We start from the raw sequence: 23,044 nt of genomic DNA, 5'->3' as shown, positions 1-23,044 counted from the left end.
CTGTACAACTAGAGGCTATATTAATACTACATTTGTATACTGTATCAGTTTCATTCTTCATTGTGTAAATCAGCATAAACTTATTGACTAACAATCACAGACGTGATTGGGATTGAAGTTGAGGGCACTTGCCCTATAAGCATATCACTCTGCTCTACCTAACTGAGTGAATCATGCTTCGTTCAGATTTTGAGTTATAACTAGCACCAATATTTAAGTTATGTAAAAAAAATCTTCAGCTAAGTTGTTTACGTTCAATAAACCAAAATGCTAATAATGTATGGCATGTCCTCCTGTCAACACATGACAAGCTGTTTACTCACTCCTGATTGGCTCTGACTCAGGCTGGCCCAGGTTAGCCATGTAGATGCTAGGGATGCTGGTGGCCTGATCAGTATAGAAGGGGGGGAGGGGCAATGACTCATTCGCGCAGATTGTCAACTTCACGGAGCCTTTGGCGTTCCCCAGTAGAGAGTGGACCTGAAACGTAGCATAAAAAATACACAATTGCATAGTCCCCAACAGATGGTCTATCAGAGATGGGCAGAACATCTGTTACATGTATTTGAGATATGTATTTAAATTACTCCTGAATATTTTGTCATTTGAATTACACTGGGCTGAATATACTCCAATGCATTTTGTATTTTCAAAACACAAAATACTTTTCTATACCATTTTTTTATGATTTTTTATAGCGGTTTACAGTTTGCGGCTACCCTTTAACCCCTGCATTGGTATCAGAAGTCTGATCACACTACGGTGTGATAAAAGAGTCTGCTAAATGAAGTAAACATTAATATATATGTAAACAATTGCAAAGCATGCTGAGTATTATTCTAATGAGCTCAGCCCCAAAACAATACCCAGTGTGCTTTGCAGTTAATTTTGGCATGTTCATTTTCACATATACATTTAGGTCATTTAGCACACACAGAATGACTTGCTTAATAACCAAGGTAGTTAAACACAACATACAACAGCCAGAGCAAGTAACATGTTTCTGTAACCGTTACTGAGAATGGTGTTGCTGTTCGGGCCAGCTACAAAAGTATTCTTGTATTTTAATACAAGTTTATTTTGATATATTGATCTTTATGGTATTTTGCATAGTGCATAGTACATTTTGCCCATCCCTGTGGTCTATAAATGTCAAATTAACACACAACAAACTATGTAAAAATGTATGCATATGCTACAACAACAAAAAAGTAAAAATAAAGTAATTTAATAAACAATCAACAAACTAATCAAATTACTATCCATTAACCCTGGCCGTAGGGTGTGTCTAAAATGTGCTGCAGAGGCAGATCTTACCCTCTCCACAGTGTAGCCCACCACTGGTTCATCCTCCACAGCCAGGAGTTTATCTCCAGATTTGATGCTGCCGTCCTGCATAGAGTAATACAGGACTGGTGTTAGAGAATGTTTTTCCATCTTAAAATATATCCATCCAATTAGCATGACATGTAGGATGTCCAATATTATTTTCTGTCCAGCATTGTTCTTTAAAACTGCTCCTGGACAGCTACAGGGTGCGCATGCTTTTGTTCCAACCCAGCACTTTATTGATTGAACTAATCAAGGTCCTCGTAGTTTAAATCAGGTGTGTTAGCACTAGACTGGAACAAAAGTCTGCTCACCTTGTGGGTCCCCAGGACCAGGATTGAAGAAGAGTGCTATACAGGACACCTGTTTCAACCAGGAGAGTAAGACAGAGTGACATACCTTTCCCGCTGGTCCTTTTTCAGTTATACTCTGAATCACCACCCCGTTCGTGGGGTCTTCCTCACTGAAAGTGATGCCGAATCCACCCTCCTCCTTGAGTTCAAAAGAGATAATGTACTTGAATTTTCTTCAATGCTTCCCTGTCAACCATAATTATAGACACAGTGAATCATGCACAATGACACATTAAACATGAACAACTCGAGCCATTGATAACCCGAAACGTCACAATGCAAGAACAGTTTGTTTTGTAAATTGTGAGGCAGTTTGGAACATTATGGTTCTAAACTCAGCAAAAAAAAAGAAACGTCCCTTTTTCAGGACCCTGTCTATAAAAGATAATTCGTAAAAATCCAAATATCTTCACAGATCTTCATTGTAAAGGGTTTAAACACTGTTTCCCATGCTTCTTCAATGAACCATAAACAATGAATGAACATGCACCTGTGGAACGGTCGTTAAGACACTAACAGCTTACAGACGGTAGGCAATTATGAAAACCTAGGAACACTAAAGAGGCCTTTCTACTGACTCTGAAAAACACAAAAGAAAGATGCCCAGGATCCATGCTCATCTGCGTGAACGTGCCTTAGGCATGCTGCAAGGAGGCATGAGGAGTGCAGATGTGGCCAGGGCAATAAATTGCAATGTCCGTACTGTGAGACGCCTAAGACAGCGCTACAGGGAGACAGGAAGGACAGCTGATCGTCCTCGCAGTGGCAGACTATGTGTAACAACACCTGCATGTGATCGGTACATCACAAGTACAGCATGGCAACAACAACTGCCCGAGTTACACAGAGGTCTGTACTCTGGAGCCGGGATCGATTTGGAGGTGGAGGGTCCGTCATGGCTTGCGGTGAGTCACAGCATCACACACACACACACACACACACACACAAAATGACTAAAACCAAATCGAAATTGTGTAGAGTTAATAATGGACCTACATTCATACAGTTTCATGACTGTGTCCAGCTTGCTAATAATCACTTAAATTAAAGCTAGACAGTCAGGGAGCATCGGGGAAAAAACAATGGCCAGGGGACTATCTTTTGCTAATTTTGATGGCAAGGAAATATAATCAATTTTCATTACGTCCCGCTGGACCTCATTGAAGACCGAATGCGGCCCCCGGGGCAATATAGAAACAGGGTGGTACTACCTGAACTTGACCAATAAGAAACACTAATTTTAGTTTTCCATTGCAAAACGGTTTGCTAGGGTGTGCCCTAATGAACACGGCCCAGTTCTACTCAGCATCTTGAAACGGCATGATCATTTGTTCCTGGGGACTGAGAGGATGTAACAGAAAAGTATGTGTCTGGTATGTGCCCATACCAGATGTTGACTTCACACCGTGATCCTCTAATAGACTATTATATAATAAACCATGTGGACAGACAGCTAGGTTGAGACTCCCAACCAGGTGTTTGGCTTGTCAGAAGACCCATTAAACTAGAATAGGTTCACATCCTCTTTAGTCTCTCTGTCCATCCTGCTCTCTCTCAGTTCCTAGGGTATCTCTTGTAGCAGCCGAGTCAATTAGAATAGAGAATAGACTCCTTTTCTCCCTCTTTCCCTCCCTCTCCCCACGAAGAGGTCTGAGCCTATGTTAACTAATAGCAGAGCAGCATGTGAGAGTCTCAAGGTAACTCACCTTCGGCAGAATGACGTGCTGCACATACTTGAACATGTCGACATCGATCGCCGAGGGTGCAATGGAAGTACATGTTTCCAGCTGTGAGAAAATGATTAATAAGAGATTGAAAGAGTAGAACATAGAGCATTTTCAGTCATTGAGCTGCTTCATACCCTAAGGCCTTTTTCAATCAGAGAAACTAGCTACACATAGACAGGATGACAGGGAGACCGTGTGTGAATATGTGTCTGTCCATGTTCCTGTGTGAGAAGAGACATATCATGTGTGTATGCATGTGACACGTTTACCTCCGTCTGGGGCTCCAGGGTATCTCCATGTTCCCTCACTGGTCCTACAGCCATCTGGTTCAGAGCATCTGTGTTCCTGTCCACAAGTCATAACTCAAGAGTAAATCACTAGTCACTGCTTCAGGACACATCTTTCTGTCTGCCTAAGACCCATAGCTCATGAGTGGGTCGCAAATGGAACCCTATTCCCTATACAGTGCACTACCTTGGTCAGAAATAGTGAACAATGTAGGGAATAGGGTGCCATTTTGGGACATATCCCGAGTCTGTGAACCACACAGTCTAATTGAGGCTGTCAGTTGAGTTAAGTAGAGTGTTTTCCTGCCTGCCTTATTTTGGTCAGATTTCTTTTGGCCTGTCATGAGTAGCTGGACCATTGGTTTTCCATGATCATGTGACCTTACCAGGAATAGCGCAGGATACAATGGAAGGAGACATCTTGGAGTATCGCGTTGCCTGTCTGCACTGATATCAATTTAGATCAGTCTTTTGTAACACCACAGCTCCCTCTACTGGGCTTTGTATGGTGATGTTATTAGGCTTAAAATAGTCCTCTGGTATTGAAGGGGCTCAGCTACAGAATCTGTACATTTTCTTTGTCATTGTAAAGAGTTGGGATGAGTGATTATATTGATTTATGCAAGGCCGAAATGAGTTGAACTTGGTGGATCAGTTGAAAATATAATTGGTGGGGGATGGGAATAAAGCCTGGTGATATATTTCCTTCTAGTACACTACCTGATGAAAATGATCTTGACCTTTGACGGAGCGCTTTTGATGATGGAGGAGGCATTCTGGTGACTCCGCCCATACAGAATCTGCCCGTTGATCTGATAGGGTGCAGAAATTAACAATATGGAATTTGTTACTACTGTCTAACATACCACATTATTCAATTCAGCAACTGGCATTCGTTTTGCTTCCTTCTTGCAAACTTAAGATCATATTGTGGAGATTGGATATCAAATCAGAGAGGAATAGCTAAATCGAGACATAATGTGATTTAGTACATAAAACACAGTAATACCCACTAGGCACCAACTCCTGGTTAAAAACCACCCATCTATAGTGTCGGTGACCACTAAGTTACTAATCCAAGCTCCTTACCTCCAACAGTTCATCCCCAACCACAATGCGACCATCTTTGACGGCGGCGCCACAGGGGTCGATCCCGACCACAAACACGCTCAGGCGAGAGCGGTCGCGGTTGCCAGCCAGACTAAGGCCCAGGCCGGTCTTCCCCTTCTCCAGCTCAATCATGTGCAGCAGCCCCGGAAGGCTGCCGTAGCGCTGAATGATGCTCTCTGAAGAGAATAGTGGATAGATTGAAATGAGTCGAACCACTGAAACATCATACTGATGAATGTGAAATGATTGACTATATAACTGAATAGCTTTCTATGTAGTGTATGGCATAGATTTGAGCTGGATAGCTTTTCTTGACTTGCTATACTCATACAACCAAGCCATGAATGGAAACAACTGAAATTAAACAACTTTTAACAGAAATCATAGTCAGTGGTTCTAAACTAAAGGATCACATCAAAATGCAAAGTCATACTCAACACATCTCACAATAGAGTCAAATATGTCATCATTTCAACTTACAAAGACACTGCCAAACCTAGGTTTGTATTGATCCTGACAGACAGGCCTCTCTTTCTATCTCTCAGTGGAATGACTAGTATTCAGAGACCATGTTGTTCTGGGCTGTGTGCCACGGACTGTACTGTACCATCACTCCTGTACTAATCTCCCTGACTCACCTCATCAATCTGATCCCCACAGGGCACACACACACACACCAGGGGCCCAGCAGGGACTATACTGTCCATAATCAGAAGTGCCTGAGGCCCCACCCAGAAATCACCCCATGCCCTATCCCCTAGGCACTGCATTTTGAATAATTGGATAGGTATTCTATGATTGTGCTAGCCTAGTTCACTTGCCTTGGGAGCCTAGCAGCAAGACTTAGTGCTTGAAGTAGACTGAAATAGGTGCCTGTACCTATTTTGGGTGTGTCGGTGTGTTCCGGCCCAATTCATGCACTGGCAAGACAACGATTGCACAGATCAGGTCATGTTCAAAATGCAACGTGGAGGCCCTCTAGTGGCCGCTAGGTGGTAGCACACGGGAGTATGGCAAGCAAAGAGGGAGCAGGCTGAATCCATGGAAACAAACCCTAGTGCCTACCCACTAGGCAGTGGTACTTCATGTTAATCTGAAAGGATGTGATAGGTATAAACAATATGGTAGTAGCTGCACATTGCTCATGATGAATTTGTAAGACTTTCACCTATCATATATATTCAGTTCTATTCAAGTGCCTAGGGAGTAGGGGCTAGGAGTTGTTTCTGCACTGGGTCCATCCATGGTGTTGTTCATTGTATAATGATCCATAATAACAATATGAGAACCCAGATAACATAATTAGGTAGCCAACTTCGGTCTAATGAGTGACCGTTCATGAAGAAGGAGGAAGTTGCCCTTATTGGTCGGTTTTGAGTGCTCCTGCCTATTGTGGCCAATGGTTAGGATTAAGGGGAGGATAACTGTCCCTAGATCTGTTCATAGAGTCAAACTCACTCCAGCTGTAGCCAAACTCATCCTCGTCTTCCGCCTGGGCCTGTCTGTCGGGAATCTCTGTCAGGGTATCGGTGTCTGTCTCTCCGACGTGGGGAACCACGGGAAGCGAGAGGTGAGGAGTGGTGGACGATGACTTTCCCGCTTCCCTCTTTAGTGGCTGACACATCACAGAAGTATCAGTACAATACATTTGTAGTGAGGCAAAATGGCAGATAATCATTTTGTTTCAGCGTAGCAGGTTTAGCTGACCACAACCTAAAGCCGTACTGAGTCGGTAAAGTAAGTTTTAGTCACTCATCGGCAGGTGGACATTTCAAAATGGCGTCACCCAACTTTTTAGGCATGTGTTTTTAGTTCATATGACTAAACTGTTATTTGACTAAACTGCTACAAGCAAAGCATTCCATTAATTCAAGTCAGAAGTAGTGTATTTTTAGATTACCTCAATATTCAAGTTTAATAACAAAATGTTCCTTACTGATAGAATTCAATTCAACCATTGTCCATCTGATAACACATTCAAATAGACACTTACCTTATGGAGCAAGTGAAACACAATTTCAAAAATGTTGATAAATTTAGGCAAATTAAAATGCATTTTGATTCAGAATCAAAACATTGCATATTTTTGCATGAGATTAAAATGGGCAAGTTTCAATTTCGTCATTTCAATGTTCTATTTGTAACCAACAAAACAGAAAAAAGAGAAAGATCCTCAGATAGGTTTAGTGGAAATGTGTTAGGGCATCATGTATGCATGTAAGGCCTGTCCAATATATGAGTCTCCACATATATTCCATAACAAAACCGTACGAGCATACACGGAAATAGAAGGGGGAAAAGCACGACAACACAAAGACCCACAAACCTTAAACGGAGTAGGAGTGAAAGGGTTAGTTGGGGAGAGGCGTAGGAATAGTCTACTGTGACTCTCAACCTCCTACAGGGAACAGAGAAGAGTCAGAGACTTTCAGTGAGACAGACAACAAAGGACTAGGACAACATTGTGAAACTAAGGGCAGAAACTTCACTCTACTGCTATGATGGAGAGTGTGAGTGAAGTGCTAGGTCTACTAAAAATCCTCATTTGATAAACTAAGATTTATCCCAGGTGTCTCAAACTCGATTCCTGAAGGGTCATGTGTATACAGTCACACATTTGCTGGTCATGATGGGACATGAAGTTGACAGGTGAATAGTATAATGTACATGGATGTAAATAATTTTGGCTCGAAAAAGGTGTACACAAAGCCCTGCGGGAATTTGGGTTGAGACTTCTACGACAATACAACATCAAGTTACAGGCATTGTCCCCTAAGGTTACAAAACCAGGGCCCAAACACTTCAAAATACTTTCCTTTGGTTTCAGTACAGTGGAACCAATGAAATAGTCCCAAAAGTGCAAACGCTGTGCTAAATCCAGTGCACCTGAAGTATTTGACATAGGTCTAAAAGGTTGCAGAGAGACACTGACCTTGTCACTATTGCGCCGTGCCATGGCCACCGCCCTCTCCTCGTTGGTGTCCGTGGTTGAGGACTGTCGTGTACAAGAGGGATGGAAACAGGAAAAATACACTGCTAGGCATTGCCATCAAATGTCATAATCAGCAAAAAGGCTAATGAGGCATCATACTGTATTTAATTGGTGAGGCTTGCATGGGACAAGTAAAAGCATCCAAATATATTAAAAACGTTTGTTTGAACGTAACAGAAAAAGTAGCCTGAGCGAAACTTCAATTGTTATTGTTTTTCTTCATGAGTTGTGGTTGTATTGGCTACAACAGATTATGGATTGCCCTTGGTCAATGTGGGTACTGTATACACATTGGGAAAACTAAAATGATGATGTGTTCAGTGAGGTAGGCAGCCCGTTATCAATATTCCACCCAGGCCTAACCACCTCTCACCCAGGAGCTGATTTAATATATTCTGCCTGCCAACTAGAAACCACCACAGCAGCATGCAGTGAACCTTGTGGTTTGGGGTACGTGACATATGAGCTATTGTGCTATTTTAGTTTTTCCTGTTCCTTGACTCTTCCTCAGTTCACAAAACATTATGAGCTGGTATCCCAGGCAGACACAATCTATTCCTGGACTCAAATGCACATTCAATGGAGATTCTCCACTTAGCATGCTCTTGAGTTCATTAGTAGAATTAATCTGGGACTGGGAACCTGGGCCAAAGAGATAATATTCTATACAAAGAGTACATTATACACTGTAGGATTGAACCCGCCACATTAAGCAAACGTTGAGCAGCAAAAGAAAGCAGTCTACATGAAGGAAGATTGGACACTGGGTCGCACACACACACACACACGCACACACGCACGCACACACGCACGCACACACACACACGCACACGCACGCACACACGCACGCACGCACGCACACACGCACACACACTCTAACCTGAAGCGGAGAGGCAGGAGATAATAAGCCGGCAGAGGTTTGATTAGTGGGTTGTGGGTTGGATCCGGGGTGGGTGTTTAGCCGCAGAAGAAAGGGTAGGGGCGCCTTCTAAAAGCAACACAGGGGATCAACAGCAAGTCAAGGATACAGAAGTTGAAGGAAATGAAGTGTGGAGGCAGAGCCCTGACAAAGATGTTACCAGGTGTCCAGGAAACAAGGGAATAGACAAGAAAATGTTCAAAAGGAAAAACACCTCTGGAGTCAAATTATTCAAAAATGAGTGACTGGTAATGAATGTCCTCGAGGAGACCCATTTTTTTTACTTCAAGAAAATCAAAGTGGTGCTCTTTCTTAGAACCAAACAATAAATGTTTTAGAGAATCCTCAAGGCTGCTTTTGGATTATTCACTACTGACACATAAGAGTAGAAGGCCTTAAAGGGGAACTGCTAGGAAGCATCATTACGATCTGTAGGTAGGTCCCAGTGGCACCATTTAAAAGAGCAAGAGCAATACATACCTGCCCGTAGCAGTTAACCTTTGTAGCATATAACGTTTGATCTCTTTTTTTCCCCCTGGATGCTCTCAGATTCCAATTTTTATTTGGGTCTCTTTTTGCACGTTTCTGTTGCATGCACATACAGTAGCCTATTAGAGAGTCTGAAAACTTCTGGATGGAGAGATAAAGCAACATAGACTCTACTGACTGGCATAGAGAGATAGAGAGAGGAAGAAAGTAATACAAATAAACAGAGAGAGCGAGACAGAGCAAGAGATTACCTGGCACATGTGATAAGGCATTTTAAAGCGGTGCTGTATTTCTCTATGACTGGTGACGAAGCAGGGCTACAGTGGGACTCGGGCTGAGGAAGAGGTGCATGCTGGACTGGTTAGTTGAAGGTTAGTGGAAGGTTACGGAAAATGTCTGGAAAGCTTCAACCATGCATGAACATGAATGATTGTAAGTCGGACATCAAGATATGTTGGCTATTGCAAAGCTGGTTGCAATTTCAGTAGGATAGTTTGTCATGCTTTTGGAGCCTAATGGCGCTTTCAAACCAATGAAGATGATGCAGAAAACATACAGTCAGTCAAATGTTTTGAAGTTTCCGTTGAACTTTTAGTGAAATGAATCGTGACAGGGAGTCTATCAACAAACTGAATAATGAGATATAGATAGCTACTGTAGTCTTTGTTGGATACAGGATGGTTAAGTAGCTTTTTGAAGTTAATGTTGTGTTAAATGGGATAATTAGTGGTTTGAGATGAGGAAATTTAGTATTGTTGTTGAAAAGACATTAGCCACTTAGCTAGCGTGCCCACACAGGGAGCTAGCGTGCCAACACAGAGAGCTAGCGTGCCAACACAGGGAGCTAGCGTGCCAACACAGGGAGCTAGCGTGCCAACACAGGGAGCTAGCGTGCCAACACAGGGAGCTAGCGTGCCAACACAGGGAGCTAGCGTGCCAACACAGGGAGCTAGCGTGCCAACACAGGGAGCTAGCGTGCCAACACAGGGAGCTAGCGTGCCAACACAGGGAGCTAGCGTGCCAACACAGGGAGCTAGCGTGCCAACACAGAGAGCTAGCGTGCCAACACAGAGAGCTAGCGTGCCAACACAGAGAGCTAGAAGGCTCACCCTGGGCCTGTGGACGATACTCTGCACGAGGAACACGACAGGGTTTCCTGCCCTGCGGATGGCCTCCACAGCCTGCTCGTGACTGGCATCTCTCAAGTCCACGCCATCCACCTGATACATTCCAAAGAAACAAACAAGTAATTCATAGTTTTTTACTGTGCAATAACCATTTTGCCATGTCAAAGTAAATACATTCTACTGTGAAATACAATAAACATTTTTACGGACAGAAGTGATACAGCCTGGAATCGAACCAGGGACTGTAGTGATGCCTCATGCACTGAGATGCAGTTCCTTAGACTGCTGCGCCACTCGGGAGCCCTAATATCGATGGGTGTACCTCAACAACCCTGTCTCCTGTCTTCAGGGTCCCGTCCCGGCCGGCGGGGCTGTCCTCCAGGATGTGTTTGATGAAGATGCCCCGCATCACCTCGCCGTTGCTGAGGCGACTGCCCATTCCTCTGCCCCCCACAATGCTGATGCCAAGGGACTTGCCAGCTTCTTTTTTGAGCTCCACCCTGAGAGATGACATGCATTAGAAAATATATTTTAAAAATGGGGTTCTTTATTGTACCACTTCTTGGGACACAGCTGGCCAACTCCTGTTCTGGGGTTCTAATTGGATTTATTTGTACACAAAGTAAAAATAAGATGTGACATTGAAGGAAGGAAATGGCTTGTGTAAGAACCTATTGAATACAAATTCCGGAGAGAGCAACGTTACAGAAGGTTCAACAATTTAGATTGTAAATGATTATCTGTTGCATAAAATAAACGGGGCATTGTGTTGGGTCGGTAAATTAGGTAGACCTGATATGATTCTCTGTCTTTTAGATTAGGGAACTGTGTCAGGTGGCTCCATTTCTATTTGTGACATTCTAAATGTTGCAGCCCATTGAATTAGCCACAGCTATTAATAATCCTGGAGGGCCACAGTGTTTGCTGATTTCCTCTTGATTGTCATTGATTGGACGGAGAGTGTCACACACACTTGCGTTCCCTCGCCTAAATCAGTCACTGATTAGAATCAGCAGACAGGGCAGAGCACCTCTCGAGGACAGGAGGTGAGGACACCGGTTTTGAACAATATTACAATCACAAAGCAGAACACAGACAGACAGTGGGTAATATGTGTGCAGGGTCTAGCCCAGTTCCAAAGTGGTATAACTAATGCCATGAACCTTGGCTTGACGTCCAAATCTGTGCTTATTGCTTATTTACCTAATCAGATTTTGTTTCCTTAACATTAGAGATGGAAAGAGGGCATGTCCCCTATCTTTGCCATGATAAATGCTTAAAATTAAAATGAGCTCTTAGGAAGTCACATCCAGTTGACTACTTTAAAATAGTGAAAGCCTTCAATGATGCTGCCCATGCTAAAACAGGCTTTGTGGAAAGGTCACCCTCTATCCAACTCTATGTTCTGGACCAAGCCAAAGTCAAACTTCCTACTCACTTCCTGGGCTGGTTCCAGTTACTGAAGGTGGCACTCTGTAGCTCGCTCTCCTCTCCCTCTCCTTCCTCCCTCTCTGGGAGTTCTGGGATTTCTCTTCTGCAAAGAGACAAACAGAAAACAGCCGCCTTTGTAAACCATAGCTGGTCTGACAGCAATCGACTTGTTTTAGTACTGTCTGGAGTACAACAAAATAATATTGCGAAAGTTAGTCTATGCTTGAAATCAAAAGCATGAGTTTAGTGAGGGCATCGTCACCTTACCTTTCTATAATGTATTACTTCTATAAAGTTGTATAATGCTTGAGCTTACTTTGGGGCCTGAGGAGCATCAGAGAAGATGTCATCTTTAGGCTGCTCCAGGCTGGCCTTGTACTCCTCCAGATACTCCATGGGAACATAGGTGATGCTGATCACACACGCACACACAGACACACACACACACCAATGAGCCTCGGCACACTCCTGATAACAACCTGACCAAGATTTGTCATCATCACTGCAAATACCCCCAAATATATAACCTACCCATAAACATATGACACGAGAGTTCAACCTTGTGTGCAAGCATGTCAATATTCATCATTAGGAATGACATGAATGTTTAACAAAGCATTACTGTGGAAGTGCCTGCATTCATACGCCACCTGGTATGACAGAAAGGGCACTTTTACAAAAGGACTTTTATTTATTCATAGACGTCTAATCTACATGCAGGAGCGCACCTGTTTTTCCTCCCCGTCCAAATTAACTGTGCGGCACAAGATTGCAGGAGGGGAAGGAATTAACTCTACATTTCTCTGGCAATGCATTCTGCCGATCATGAGCCCAAGGTGAGCCGTCAATGAATAATGTAGCAGACGTCCCCGCATAACTATCCAAAACAGATGTTTCCGTCGTTCATAATTGTCTGGGCCAATAAAGTTGGCTCGAATTGAGTGGCAGAATTCTTTCCAAAATATGTCACGGAGGTTTGAAGGGAACATCAATCGGAACACCAAATTTACTGGAATAGAGGAGCAACTTTCCAAAATATTAAGAATTTAACAAAACGGGAAGTAGCAAAGAGCATATATCTGCTTTGGTAGGCCCAGTTTCAAGTAATTCATCGTGATTAGTTGACTCTAAAGCACACACACTTACACATTTGAGTGAAGATGACAGATCTAACAACAACGGCTTAATTCGTACTTCAACATTAGGACATGCAGACACTGAGGTACTCGAATCCCTGTTCATTCAAACAGCAGTCCAAAAACAGATGGGAGGAACAAGTGGATTAGTGTGTGATAGAGCAAAAGTTCAAAAAGTGCCAAATGAATCGTTATCGCCACACAAATGGACCTGCAAGCCCCAGAGTCCCAGAAAAGAATGTCAATGGAGTGTTAAAGGTGACGTTTTAATGGTTAGTGGTGCAGTCCAGTCCAGTGAGAGATTTATCCAGATACGTTGACTGTGTGTTAGGCCTGCGTTAACTTGACTATCTGTGCGCATGGACACCAATAGAAGCTTAGCTGCCACACCAAAGAAAATGGTTTGGAGATATATCTGTATTGGTATTTGACAATATAAAAAATAATGTATTTTATTTTTATCTGCAAAGCGGTGATTAGCTTCAGTCACTTTGCTGTATGGCGCCAATAAGATTATCTGATCTGGAGAATTTTAATGGCCACAGATTTCAACATCATTGTACAATATTTTCTATTATTAATGAGTAAGAAGTAACAGTGAATTTGAATAGTTTGATCCTTTTTAAAATTTAACTGGTCAGACTAAGGTTTGTGTATGGTAGATATACTGTATGGTTGATTTAAGGTTTGTGTATGTAGATATAAGGTTTGTGTATGGTAGATATACTGTATGGTTGATTTAAGGTTTGTGTATGTAGATATAAGGTTTGTGTATGGTAGATATACTGTATGGTTGATTTAAGGTTTGTGCAAGTAGATATACAGTATGGTTGATATACTGCATGTGTTTTAACTTCGAGATCTGGATAAAACTTCCAACCATGGACAGGCGATGAGGCCCATATGAGAATGGTGAGGTAGAGTGGACAGTGAGGAAACAAATTAAAATGTCAGATTATGGTTGCACACCCGTCAGCGTGGGAGTTAGCAATACTCACACATAAAAGGGGCACAGATCGTCCTCTGGTGCACAAGCAGATCTAGAAGGTGAAGAGGATTTTATGGGCTAACATACTGTACTGAGAAGTTTAGAGTAGAGCAAGCAGGACTTGAGATACTGAAAATAATGGTGCCCCACACTTTAATGTAGCTTCCCTCGAATACATGGAGAAAATACAATTTAGGAAAGTGAAGGGCATTAGCGAGTTGTTCAAATTTCACCATTGAGCATCTATGCTAGGACAGTCCAGATGCTGTAGTCCAAAAGCATTTCTATAGTACTGAAAATCCTACCTTAATGTAGCCTACATAATTCAATTGGTGTTCGTCAGAAATATTAAACGTACAGTACCAGACCAAAGTTTGGACACACCTACTTATTTGTTTTTTCTGTATTTTTACTATTTTCTACATTGTAGAATAATAGTAAATACTTCACAACTATGCAATAACATATATAGAATCATGTAGTAACCAAAAAAGTTAAACAAATCAAAATATATTTAATATTTTAGATTCTTCAAAGTAGCTACTCTTTGCCTTGATGACAGCTTTGCACACTCTCGGCATTCTCTCAACCAGCTTCACCTGGAATGCTTTTCCAACAGTCTTGAAGGAGTTCTCACATATGCTGAGACACCAGTCTCAACGTCAACAGTGAAGAGGCGACTCCGGGATGCTGGCCTTCTAGGTAGAGTTCATCTGTCCAGTGTGTGTGTTATTTTGCCCATCTTAATCTTTTCTTTTTATTGGCCAGTCTGAGATATGGCTTTTACTTTGCAACTCTGCCTAGAAGGCCAGCATCCCGGAGTCGCCTCTTCACTGTTGACGTTGAAACTGGTGTTTTGTGAGTACTATTTAATGAAGCTGCCAGTTGAGGACTTGTGATGCGTCTGTTTCTCAAACTAGACACTTCAATGTACTTGTCCTCTTGCTCAGTTGTGCACCGGGGCCTCCCACCCCTCTTTCTATTCTGGTTAGAGCCAGTTTGCACTGTTCTGTGAAGGAAGTAGTACAATTGTACGAGATCTTCTGTTTCTTGGAAATTTCTCGCATGGAATAGCCTTCATTTCTCAGAACAAGAATAGTCTGACGAGTTTCAGAAGAAATGTCTTTGTTTCTGGCCATTTTGAGCCTGTAATCAAACGATGATTCTCCAGACACTCAACTAGTCTAAAGAAGGCCAGTTTTATTGCTTCTTTAATAAGCACAACATTTTTCAGCTGTGCTAACGTAATTGCAAAAGGGTATTCTAATGATCAATTAGCCTTTTAAAATTATAAACTTGGATTAGCTAACGTGCCATTGGAACACAGGAGTGATGGTTGCTGATTAATGGGCCTCTGTACGCCTATGTAGATACTCCATAAAAAAGAATCTGCCGTTTCCAGCCACAATAGTCATTTACAACATTAACAATGTCTACACTGCATTTCTGATCAATTTGATGTTATTTTAAACGGACAAAAATGTGCTTTTGTTTCAAAAACAAGAACATTTCTAAGTGACCCCAAACTTTTGAACGGTAGTGTATATTGATTTGTTTAACACTTTTTTGGTTTATACATGATTCCATGTATTATTTCATAGTTTTGATGTCTTCACTATTATGCTACAATGTAGAAAACAGTAAAAAATAAAGAAAACCCCTTGAATGAGTAGGTGTGTCCAAACGTTTTACTGGTACTGTATACAGATGTAGGATCTTAATTTGATCACCCTGTTGCAGGAGAACTTTTCTGCAAGGCAGAACATGTTAAACTTGTAGTTTATTTGAGGTTTAAAAGGGTTTCTGAAGTTTGCAATTTCAACTTTGAAATTTCAGAGTTGATTTTCCCTCACGAGAAACGTATCAACCCCTGCAAAAATGTCCATTAATTACAATCCACAGAATAATTCAAATTTCCTGTAGCTGCAGGAGTATTTCCCTGCCTCTAGCAAACTGGCTCAAATTAAGATCCTACATATGAACATTCTATCATGCTTTGCATGGCACAACTTTTAGTGATATTAAGGTGGTCTATGACTCACAACACTGGATTACAATGACATTTCCTACTATCGACAATAAGTGCATTGTTAAAATTAAACTGAGCTCCTCAACGACTCTACTGCATTATAATGTTTACTACACATTCATTGTCAGGTGTTGTTTCTGAGGTATGCATCTCAATTCAGTTCAATTAAATGTGTATTTGAATGGCTTTGGTTAGCTGTTGTGTGGGAGATGTACTAGGAGAAGATAATATTTCTACGAGAGGTGCAGAACAAATTACATTAATGGGATCATTTGGCACAATTTACTCAAATGCAAAACACTACGAAGCTTAACTCAATGCTTGACTTGATCATAATTGTACACATAGGCTGTAGAAAAAGCCACCAAATCATTTACATAACAACAAATTTAAATTCCACATTTGATCAAGAGGCATTTAGTGTGAAGTCAGGCACCATTTATCTGATTGTATAATAGTGTGTCTATGTAAAAATCATCTGACTTTTACATTGTAACATAAAAAAAGTGTGTGTACATGTGTAGGGAATCTAGAGATAATACATTTGAGGTGAAATCTGCCATGTATGTACAGTTGAAGTCATAAGTTTACATACACCTTAGCCAAATAAATGTAAATTCAGTTTCACAATTCCTGACATTTAATCCGAGTAAAAAATCCATGTCTTTGGTCAGTTAGGATCACCACTTTATTTTAAGAATGTGAAATAACAGAATAATAGTAGAGAGAAAGATTTATTTCAGCTTTTATTTCTTTCATCACATTCCCAGTGGGTCAGAAGTTTACATACACCCAATTAGTATTTTGGTAGCATTGCCTTTAAATTGTTTAACTTGGGACAAACATTTTGGGTAGACTTCTACAAGCTTCCCACAATAAGTTGGGTGAATTTATGGCCCATTCCTCCTGACAGAGCTGGTGTAACTGAGTCAGATTTGTAGGCCTCCTTGCTCGCACACACTTTTTCAGATCTGCCCACAAATTTTCTATGGGATTGAGGTCAGGGCTTTGTGATGGGCACTCCAATTCCTTGACTTTGTTGTCCTTAAGCCATTTTGCAACAACTTTGGAAGTATGCTTGGGGACATTGTCCATTTGGAAGACCCATTTGCAACCAAGCTTTAACTTCCTGACTGATGTCTTGAGAAGTTGCTTCAATATATCCACATACATTTTCCATCCTCATGATGCCATCTATTTTGTGAAGTGCACCAATCCCTCCTGCAGCAAAGCACCCCCACAACATGATGCTGCCACCCCCGTGCTTCACGGTTGTGATGATGTTCTTCGGCCTGCAAGCATCCCCCTTTTGCCTGCAAACATAACGATGGTCATTATGGCCAAACAGTTCTATTTTTGTTTCATCAGACCAGAGGACATTTCTCCAAAAAGTACAATCTTTGTTCCCATGTGCAGTTGCAAACTGTAGTCTGGCTTTTTTATGACTTCTATCTTGCTGAGTGGCCTTTCAGGTTATGTCGCTAGAGGACTAGTTTTACTGTGGATATAGATACTTTTGTACCCGTTTCCTCCAGCATCTTCACAAGGTCCTTTACAGTTGTTCTGGGATTGATTTGCACTTTTCACACCAGAACGCATATCCTTCCTGAGTGGTATGACAGCTGTGTGGTTCCATGGTGTTTATACTTGCGTACTATTGTTTGTACAGATGAACGTGGTACCTTCAGGCGTTTGGAAATTGCTCCCAAGGATGAACCAGACTTGTGGAGGTCTACAATAATTTTTTCTGAGGTCTTGGCTAATTTCTTTAGATTTTTTCCCCATGATGTCAAGCAAAGAGGCACTGAGTTTGAAGGTAGGCCTTGAAATACATCCACAGGTACACCATCCAATTGACTCAAATGATGTCAATTAGCCTATCAGAAGCTTCTAAAGCCATGACATCATTTTCTGGAATTTTCCGAGCTGTTTAAAGGCACAGTCAACTTAGTGTATGCAAACTTCTGACCCACTGGAATTGTGATACAGTGAATTATAAGTGAAATAATCTGCCTGTAAACAATTGTTGGTAAAATTATTTGTGTCATGCACAAAGTAGAAGTCCTAACCGACTTGCCAAAACTGTGATTTGTTAACAAGAAATTTGTGGAGAGGTTGAAAAACAAGTTTTAATGACTCCAACCTAAGTGTATGTACATTTCTGACTTCAACTGTATATGCTGTAGTTGGGATATTTTAACAAAGCCCTATAGTGAAACCATATAACAGGTTTCCAAGGACAAGGTTCCAAAACACTGAACATAGTGCATAGCCCGGGTCCTTACCCCATGTCTGGCCCGATGAGGGAGTGTCTCCGGAGCATGGCGCGGGCCTGTGTATTGGTCAGGTTGGCCGTGGGCTCGCCGTTGATGGCCAGGATGAGGTCGCCCACCCCCAGACGGCCGTCTCGGCTGATGGAGCCTCCGTGGATGATGCTGCGGATGTGCATCCCCAAGCCATCCTTGACGGCGCTCACCGTCATTCCTGTAAGGTAGACACAGAGACAACATTCTCAAAGACCTGGAACCTATACGTAATACATTCCCCCACATTTATGTGTAATGTGTTCAATCTTTAATCATGTGTTAATAATGTTGATGCGCTGGAGATCCACATAGATAATATCATAGTTAATATCCAACAACCTTAACAGACAGAAAGACCACAATGCAACAGATATTGCATTATTTACATAAAATGTTGAGTTGTAAAGAGGAATGATTTATTAAAAAGTGAATGTTGTTCTCTTCACAGCAATCTCTCATCAGGGCTGACATTTAGAAAAAGAAATATAGGAATATACAGCATATTGCCAAAGTATTAATACAAACCGAGACTGGAGTTGCCCTTGACAACAGTGATTGTCCTTTCAAAATTACTCCCAGTGGTTCTAATCTCCCCTTCCTCTTTGGACTGCTTTACAGATGGCTCATCCCCCTTGAGAATGACGATTCAATAAAAAGTATTCATTAATCACATTTCTTTATATTTTCTAATGGTACAAAATCCAAATTGTGACAGAATGACATTGAGTTTAAATTATAAAATATTTTCTATGGAGGAAGTTTTGGTACAAAATGTAAATAAAATAATTGTGACAGAGTTAATCTAAACTACCAGGGAGGTTACGTGGGAACGATTAGTAAAGGCCAGGGAATCAAACATACAAGGTAAGGAAGGGATTTATCTTAATTTATTTTCTGTTATGGCATTACCTTCGGCATGTAATACCTAGAAATTCGATTCTAGTAAAAAGTTGAATGTTTAAAACTGTTAGACAAAACATACTAGCCATTATTCTCGTAAATCCAATTAATTTCACATTGGCCTGTGAAGAGTCGTACTGCATTTCAACATTTGTTAAACGTAACTTGTTGCATTTCAAGTTCCTGATGACCAATTTACACATGATTGTTTGATTATGAGGCACACTTAATGACATTTGATGGCAAACCGACAGATGGCACAGCTCTTTAGATGAAGGCTGGTTTACCTTCATTAAGCATTCCATCTCCCCTATGTCTGCAACGACCATGGTGGGCTCCACCGGAAAACGAAGAGACTGCATTGGCTCCCCCAAATCATTCAAACCGGGCTCGGGGTCAGTGTACGGACTGCACGAGTTCGACAGATCTGACGGCTCCAATTGGGTTAATTGATGCGCCAGGTACTGATCGGAGATAGCTAGTGTGTTGTTGTCAATCATTAGGGTGTGACTTCCAATACTCCTGGGCAGGGGGAAAGCGATGTGCTTCTCCTCCGGGGAAAAGGGTTCAGTGTCGTCTGCGAGGCAGGACAACGTCACGAAGGGATGTTCGGTCAACAAGTCCAGACGAGCATTCCGCTATGTAGGTAAAACAAACCAGACGAGCCAAAATGGAGGTTACACCTCGTTAGTTTCACAATCACCCAACTAGGGGGGTTTTCGTCTACCTCAGTCGCCGTTCTGCACTCCTCGTAATGAGCCATTGAAAAGCCATCAGTGACAGATGGGGAATAGCGATAATTACAGATGATCCTGTTTTAGAGTGTGCGATGCACCAAATATCTCTTTATTATCATCCTAGATATATTTCATGAGGCCCGGACTGTGTTGCAATGAATCTCTTCAGCGATTCCTTAAGCATCTGAGATGGCAATATAAAACTTGGAAAAATAAATCCCTGGGAGAGCAAACTATTTGGAAGAACTGTAACAAGCAGGAATGCTGAGAGCAGGACTGAAGCACGCAACAGACCATTTAATTCTAATAGGGTAGTCATATCTTGTTACGGTGCAGTGCAGTATATAGGTAGATACTAATCTAAAAAACACTCAACCATTCATCCATAAGGAGTCTGGGGACAGTACTCCAAGACAAAGCTCAACAACAAAAACAGGCAACATACAGTACATGCAAAGGGGTTAACAACAAAATAAACTTTGTATCACTTCAATATAGCCGCCCGTTTGAAGAAGGTAAACAACTATAGATAGTACAGTACTTCTAATGTACTTCTAACTTATTTTGATTACGTGAGGAGTTTTCTTAGTGAAAAAGGCAGTAGCTTGCAATTGCTCCAATGAAATTCAAATAAATGACCTGACCATACCGATACTGCTTTTGCTTTGAAACAAGCTTTCTAAAATTGCTGACTGTAATGGCTCTAAAATTGACTTAGCTAGCCACAGTGCAAGTTTGTTGGCCTACCTTGGGTGTGGAGGACTGAAAGATCATCTGGTAGGACAGGTCAGCGCTGCAGGTGCTGCCATGGAGGGCAATCATGGATGCCTGGAAGGTGTCATCCTCCTCGCCAGAGAAGCGATGCGCCAACACCCTCTCGTCGGTCAGGTCTACCTCATTGGAGTCAATCTGCATTAAAGAATGTCAATGTAGTGAATTGGATGGGGAATATGTCTCTCTATGCCATGGATGAGCTATCCAATCACAGATAGCTGTGTGGGTGCCATCAGAGCCATTTCAAAAGGATACATTGTTTTTTGTTGCTCAAATTTGATTAGAGTTACAAATTAAATTAAATTCCCTTGATAGAATATTTTAAAGGACGCATTTTAGAAGTCACAATGGTTACCATGTGTCTAATTTTGATTGGTTGTTTTTTCCCTTGTCCCTCAATTTCATTGATTCGTTTGACTTGTCCCCAACGGCAACTAACCAATGCAGGCTCTGCCCAGAAACGGTGGCCCTCTGCTGGCTCCTCATCTCTCTCTTTAACCAGCAGAGCGTTGAATATAAAAGAACAGATTCCCGAGAATGACAACGGACTGCCCTCTTCATTGTATGGCTGTGGAGACAGGGCTGTAAATGGAAAATATCCGAACACATAGGAAATTCCAATCATTGTCGACAAATTCCAAGCCAAATTTGATTGGAGTTGTTAACATTTTTTGTTGAAGTTGTTAGTAGCGAAAGGAGTGTGAGTTTTATTGGTTTGATTTGGTCTCCATGGTTTGGTCTCTACTTTTGTAATAGTTTGGTGACAAGTTGTACTTGGTTATTTGTTGTACTTGACTTCAAAATAGATAATTTCTTGGAGTTTTGCCACAGATTGCTTTAAATGGGCTGTTTAATCTTGATTGTATCTAGCGCAATGCCCGGCGAGCGAGAGATATAGAGAAAAGAGGGAAAGATTGGAGAAGCTATTAGAGGCTTATACCAGTCAAACTCAATTTTGAGAAGCAATACAACAAAAATAACACCCCCCCCCCTCCCTCAAAAAAAAAAAACACATTCCAGGAGCTGCAGGAAAGCTCGATAACTCCAGAGGCTTCACAAAAACAATGTAATCCACTGGACATGCAACAACCTTGACATCAGAGCCAGAACTTACTGTATGTTCTCATCATAATCTAATGGCAAGCCCAATAGAGAAATATAACTCTGAAGCTGAAAGAATGCAACCAATTTTCACAGAAAGACTAGACAAGTAATCCCTCAGGTGGTGAATATGTTTGTGGGAAAACCCTTATTTTGACAGCTGCCTCAATGCATTTATGTACACGGACTCCAAGGTGGCTCAAAATGCAATAATAAAGCAATATGACACAAAAGGCAGAGATATTTGTGCTGCCCTATGCTGTTGCCAGGGAGCTTAGAGGTGAGTATGTCAGCATTAGCATGTAGCCTAACTCTACTGTCTCAGCATGAAAAATTCAAGACATCTGTAAGATGAGCCCTCATTATTGGGTGGCCACACACCAGAGAGAAAACGCACACAAATGCTGAGCGCCCACACACACACAAATGCTCATATACAGTGAGCTCCAAAAGTATTGGGACAGTGACATGTTTTGTTGTTGTGACTCTGTACTCCAGCACTTTGAATTTGAAATGATACAATGACTGCGAGGTTAAAGTGCAGACTGTCAACTTTAATTTGAGGGCATTTTCATTAATATCAGGTGAACGGTTTAGAAATTACTGCACTTTGTGTACATGTTCCCCCCATTTTAGGGGACCAAAAGTATTGGGACTAATTCACTTGTGTGTATTAAAGTAGTCAAAAAGTTTAGTATTTGGTCCCACATTCCTGGCACGCAATAATGACTTTCGGTCCCCTAAAATGAAGGGACTATGTACAAAAAGTGATGGAATTTTAAACAGTTCACATGATATGGATGAAAATACACAAAAATTAAATCTGAGTCTGCACTTTAAGTCTGCACTTTAACCTCGTAGTCATTGCATCATTTCAAATCCAAAATGCTGGAGTACATAGCCAAAACAAGAACGGTCACTGTCCCAATACTTCTGGAGCTCACTGTACATATAAAACACGGACGCACGCACACACACCATACTAGTCTCTCCATAGGACAGACCTCACAATAGGGTTTCCTTACAGGTAGTGGTTTGGCCACCCCAATGTGGACCGTGCCGATGTTAGCCCCCTTCAATGCCTGGACAGCGTCCTCCAGACTGGCGTTGTCCAGGTTGGTGCTGTTGACGAACATGAGCCGGTCACCTGGCAATAGCCTGCCATCCTGTTCTGCCACTCCTTCAGACACCAGAGAGCGAATCACAATCACCGTCTTGGCAGGATCCATTGGGTCCTACGACAAGATCTGTGTCAGTGATGTCAATGGATGCACTCAACAGATAATCCATTATACCAACAAGGACGAAA

At 41.8% G+C, this 23,044-nt stretch overlaps 1 protein-coding gene across 4 annotated transcripts in view; it reads right to left on the bottom strand.

Annotated features, from left to right (window-relative positions):
* Window positions 1–23,044, bottom strand: part of LOC112259969 (multiple PDZ domain protein) — a 74,532-nt gene that overhangs the window by 17,697 nt on the left and 33,791 nt on the right. For 2 of the 4 annotated variants that reach the window (XM_042328360.1, XM_042328361.1), the window contains exons 18-38: window positions 22,761–22,970; window positions 20,608–20,769; window positions 19,411–19,761; window positions 18,749–18,854; window positions 18,203–18,401; window positions 13,899–13,940; window positions 12,081–12,176; window positions 11,772–11,867; window positions 10,656–10,833; window positions 10,316–10,426; window positions 8,679–8,786; window positions 7,739–7,801; window positions 7,133–7,204; window positions 6,265–6,421; window positions 4,786–4,982; window positions 4,417–4,508; window positions 3,679–3,754; window positions 3,389–3,469; window positions 1,729–1,821; window positions 1,318–1,392; window positions 324–480 (exon numbers count right to left, since the gene is read on the bottom strand). In XM_042328360.1, the coding sequence (XP_042184294.1) occupies window positions 324–480; window positions 1,318–1,392; window positions 1,729–1,821; window positions 3,389–3,469; window positions 3,679–3,754; window positions 4,417–4,508; window positions 4,786–4,982; window positions 6,265–6,421; window positions 7,133–7,204; window positions 7,739–7,801; window positions 8,679–8,786; window positions 10,316–10,426; window positions 10,656–10,833; window positions 11,772–11,867; window positions 12,081–12,176; window positions 13,899–13,940; window positions 18,203–18,401; window positions 18,749–18,854; window positions 19,411–19,761; window positions 20,608–20,769; window positions 22,761–22,970 (2,722 nt within the window). The remainder of the gene's footprint in view (window positions 1–323; window positions 481–1,317; window positions 1,393–1,728; window positions 1,822–3,388; window positions 3,470–3,678; window positions 3,755–4,416; window positions 4,509–4,785; window positions 4,983–6,264; window positions 6,422–7,132; window positions 7,205–7,738; window positions 7,802–8,678; window positions 8,787–10,315; window positions 10,427–10,655; window positions 10,834–11,771; window positions 11,868–12,080; window positions 12,177–13,898; window positions 13,941–18,202; window positions 18,402–18,748; window positions 18,855–19,410; window positions 19,762–20,607; window positions 20,770–22,760; window positions 22,971–23,044) is intronic. The other 2 variants (XM_024434690.2, XM_024434694.2) reach the window with 2 other exon arrangements.

The sequence above is a fragment of the Oncorhynchus tshawytscha genome, linkage group LG10, assembly GCF_018296145.1.
Source record: "Oncorhynchus tshawytscha isolate Ot180627B linkage group LG10, Otsh_v2.0, whole genome shotgun sequence".
NCBI classification, from domain to species: domain Eukaryota; kingdom Metazoa; phylum Chordata; class Actinopteri; order Salmoniformes; family Salmonidae; genus Oncorhynchus; species Oncorhynchus tshawytscha.
The sequence above is the reverse complement of the archived record's forward strand: the minus strand, read 5'-3'. Positions and strand labels throughout refer to the sequence as shown.